The sequence below is a fragment of the Nestor notabilis genome, unplaced genomic scaffold (assembly GCF_000696875.1).
Source record: "Nestor notabilis isolate BGI_N333 unplaced genomic scaffold, ASM69687v1 scaffold3745, whole genome shotgun sequence".
Classification (NCBI taxonomy): Eukaryota; Metazoa; Chordata; class Aves; order Psittaciformes; family Psittacidae; genus Nestor; species Nestor notabilis.
In genome coordinates, this window is record NW_009928647.1 from 238 (window position 1) to 4,480 (window position 4,243).

The 4,243-nt window shown below is 38.1% G+C and overlaps 1 protein-coding gene across 1 annotated transcript in view; it reads left to right on the top strand.

Moving 5' to 3' along the window:
* NUDT7 (nudix (nucleoside diphosphate linked moiety X)-type motif 7) overlaps positions 1–2,989 on the top strand; it is a gene marked incomplete at its 5' end in the record, with an annotated part of 3,209 nt that extends 220 nt beyond the window's left edge. The window contains 2 exons of the mRNA XM_010014586.1: positions 825–983; positions 2,606–2,989. Coding sequence (XP_010012888.1) covers positions 825–983; positions 2,606–2,989 — 543 coding nt within the window. The remainder of the gene's footprint in view (positions 1–824; positions 984–2,605) is intronic.
* Between the last annotated feature and the right edge of the window lie 1,254 nt (positions 2,990–4,243).

Consider the following 4,243-nt stretch of genomic DNA (forward strand, 5'->3'; position numbering starts at 1 on the left):
GGCGGCCGGAGCCTCGACCCGGGTATGCTGCCTTCCACGGTGTGTCACGGCTCTCGTCCCCACCTCGTGTGCCGGGGACTGCTTCTCTAACGCCGGGCAGTGTGCCTGAGGTTACATGCAGGTACTTATACGCTGATGATTCTGGTATTTAGTCCCCAGAACTCTTCTGCCAGCGTTTTGTTTTATAACTCTTGTTCCCCACTCCCTCCCTGCTCAACTGCCAGTATCCAGAGACTATTTACTTGCCTGTTCTTCTGTTGCTGAAAAGTGGAAGTTTTTTGGGGTCTTGCTTAGAAATTTTAAGACCCTAATAATTGCAGTCATTTAGCTGATAAACTGATTGTAAATGGGATTTTTACTGATGTTTGATGTGCAGGCCTTTTACTATGAAGTACTTAAAAGCATGTTATTTAAGTGTGTGGTTTAGAGGTTCTTGTTCTTACCTCAAGTGTGTCAATCTCAGTATTCAAGTTGGCTGTCTAGATTCATCTGTCAATCTCTCATGCAAGCACGATGATGAAAAACCTAAATTTAGATTTTATTAGAGTAGAATGTATAGTAGGAATTGCACAATACTGTACAAGTGATATGTGTATTTCTGATAGTGAGGGTTCATGGATTACTTGGGTACAAGCCCAACTTTTTCTTGTGTTGCTCTGGTTAAGGCACATTTCTTCAGGTCTGCAGAAACCTCTTAATCACTATTTCCAGCTTCTTTTACTGATAAACATAAAGTGGCTCTACAGTAAGATTACATGTTTGTGTGGATCCAGGAAGAAACGTAAATTTATTATACTTAACAGTAGTACTCCTTTAAATTCTAGCTGAGAAGATCACCAGGGGAAGTGTGTTTTCCAGGAGGCAAATGTGAAGCAATTGATAAAGATGAAATTGATACTGCTGTTCGAGAAGCAAAGGAAGAAGTGGGACTCCAACCAGAGAAGGTGGAAATCATCTGTAGGCTTGTGCCTGGAATTGATAAAGTAAGTGATAAACTAAGTAAGTCAGCATATGGTTAGAAAATAAGCTTGGGTTGTTTTTTGTAGGGTTGATAATGACCTCTTAAAACCTATAACTGTAAATAACCACTGCTTCTTAAAGTGCACAGCCCCCATTGCCAGCAGAGAAGGGAGGGGATTCTTGCTCTGTGTTTGGTAATTATGAAAGCATGTTTGGTGTACTGTGTACAGTTACAGACACACTGGAGCACAGAAAGACAGTGCTAAGCTGGTGACAGTTTAGCTCAGAGCCACAGGGGTAAGTAAGGAGGAGCTGGTGCATGTGGGTTGTGAGGAGAGGCTGAGAGAAGTAGATTTGCTCAGCCTGAAGAAGAGAAAGCTAGCAGGAGATCTAGTTGCTCACTTCAAATACCTTGTGGGTAGTTGTAGAGTGGGTGATTCCAGACTCTACTTGAGACAATGTACATGGGCAGCAACAAATGAAATTTTGATGAGATGCAAGGAAAATACTCTTCACCACAAGGCTAGCCAAACACTGGAACTTATTTTCCTGACAGGCTGTATAATCTCTATCCTTGGAGATTTGCAGCTAACCCTCCACAGCCTGATGTAACCTCAAAAGTCTTCCCATTCATTATCCTGCTAAAAGCACAGTTAATTCAGGTCAAAAGGGACCTCTGCAGGTTACGTGGATTGTGATTCTGTATAGAGCTCTAGCAAGGAGACTTCTCTTCTGGAGGTGTCTTTGGAGTATAAGTCACTGTAAATTGACAGGCTGCCAATTTCAGTAACAATATCCAGTTTCATGGGATCAGTTCTCCCATGGTACAGAGGGGTTACTGTTTCAGAAGACGGTTTTTTTCTTCAGGTAACAGTTTCTCTTCATAAATATGCCTATGGCTTGGTTAAGTATCTGTTAACTACTTGTTGTTGACAACATCCTCCTCCACAATTAAAACAAAAAAAACCCCTAGTTTTAAAATTGTATTGCAAATGCTTTATTTAATCTTTTAATTGTATTTTCTGTACAAGTAACATTTAAAGCCACATAGTTCAGAGGCTATATGTAAAAATGATCGATTTAGTTTTTAAAACTCTCTTTGGAGTTTTCCAGCAAATTGCCTCAAACAACAGAAAAAAAAACCAAAAAAAAAGTGATTCTGACTTGAATGAAGTGTCTCCAGACTTGCATCAAATAGCCCAAATGTTGAATGTTACTGTTAATGCTTTCTGTAAGAATAAGCAGAAGTAGCAATGTATTTTAAAGATGTAGAGCTGCCCTCTTTGTGCAGGCTATCATTTCAGTAGATTTTGCCTCCCTGTGGAAGAAGGGATTATATTAAAAATGTCCATAAATGAGTTGTTCAAAAAAGTTTATAAATATAGCTAAATATACTTGGAAAACAGACACAGAGATATGATAAAGCATAGATGAGTTGGAAAATCTGAATTAAAATCAGAACTCACCAAAGTAAGGAGGACTCGTGAGAGTGCATGGAGTTTATTTCTGTTTAACTGAATATTTCTTAGGTTTCTTGTACTCATAACTCTGAAATGTTTTTAAAATAAAGAACATTTTTTTACTTGTTACAAATTCAGTGTTTGGCACTTTTTGTTGGTTTTTGGTTTTTTTTTTTTCCTTTTAGATGAATTACTTGGTAACACCAGTTGTAGGATTTATACAGGATACATTCCAGCCTACTCCTAATCCTGATGAAGTAAGCAATGTTTTTGTCATGCCATTGGAATACTTTGTCAAGCCCTTGAATTACCAGACTGTGCCTTATAAAACCTCATCTGGTTACCAAGGTCGGATGCATTCCTTCACATATGATGACCCGGAACATAAAACGTCATTCAGGATATGGGGACTTACTGCCCACTTTGCTGTATTCCTTGCTCTTGTAATTTTTAGAAAGAGACCTACTTTTGAAGTTGATTATGATCTGGACAACTTAATTTCATCCTCTGAGAATTACTTCATGAATTTATATGCATCCATGTATGAAAGAAAGAAGAGTAATATATAGCAAAGTAGTCTGGCAGTTAATTTATACTGAAGGAGGAAAAAGGGGGTTGTTTATTGTTTATTACTTGTTTTAATTTCCTCTGAATTAGGAACTGATTAAAATTTATTTTTAAATAACATTTTTAAATTGACAAGCCCTAACTAGATTAATATAACCATTATTCTGTTTTAAAGCTGCTAAAAGCACATGGGTTTTTTGATGGACTTAGTATACAGTTTTGGAAGATACGTTTCGCTGTCTGCTTTTGTTTTATGGTATCTAAGACATTTTCTGTGGTTTGCCTCCTGTATAATGAAGTAATACAATTTTATCTGATTTTTGTCTCTTTAAATTAGAATGTGAAGTCTTTTGGGGTCTGTTTGTGGCATACTACATATGGACAACAATTCACAGTCTTGTGTGGTATCTTTAAGCACTTACAAAATACAATAAAAATCTAAGAGGTGGCACATGCTTTCACAGTATTGTTTTGTTTTGGTTGGGCTTGTGGAAGGAAGAGGAAGATTTAATGAGGTTTTGTTAGCTTTGCCAGATTTAACATTCCTCACAAGGAGATTCTGTAGGCTACGGAATAAGGTGGAAAAAAACCGCCCCACTCGGTTGTTCTTCTGGGTGTTTGCATTTTGTGCTTCCCCCCCCTCTATTCACTAACAGATGCAAGTGTGATAAAAAAGTTGCTGGCAATTGCTATGAACTGTGCTGTAATTGAGCAGTAGTCAGATTTTTACGTTAAACAGCTTCTGTAGTATGCTTGAAATTGGCTGTGCCTTTAGAAAATTCATCCTTTTTACAAACAAGTGTTTCCCAAGTATGGCCTGAATAGCTAATTATGATTTTCTAGAAAACTCAATTATTAGATTATTTTAGCCTCTCATAATTGCATCCATAATATTATTTGGCTGCTGTGCTAGATTAGCATTTAGGCACTGAAATATCAGCTTGTGTTTGGTGGTAACTGCAGCATAACCTTTTACCGAAGAAGAGAAGGATGCTGGAGTTGCGCTCAGCTGACAGAAGAGGACCAAAACAAATCAAGGCTAAAATCAATACAAATTTGGAAGGACGGAATTTCCCTTTGCCTCCTCTCCCTGCTACTTACTTACTATTTGTACTTACTATTAAGTGCAATACTTACTATTTGTCTCCTCCCAGAGGTAATTCAGCGGCAGGTATTCCTCCTGAAATACTCTTCATGCTGTGGTGACATGGGCAGTTGGATTGAGTGCACCCTCAGCAAGCTTGTCAATGACACTG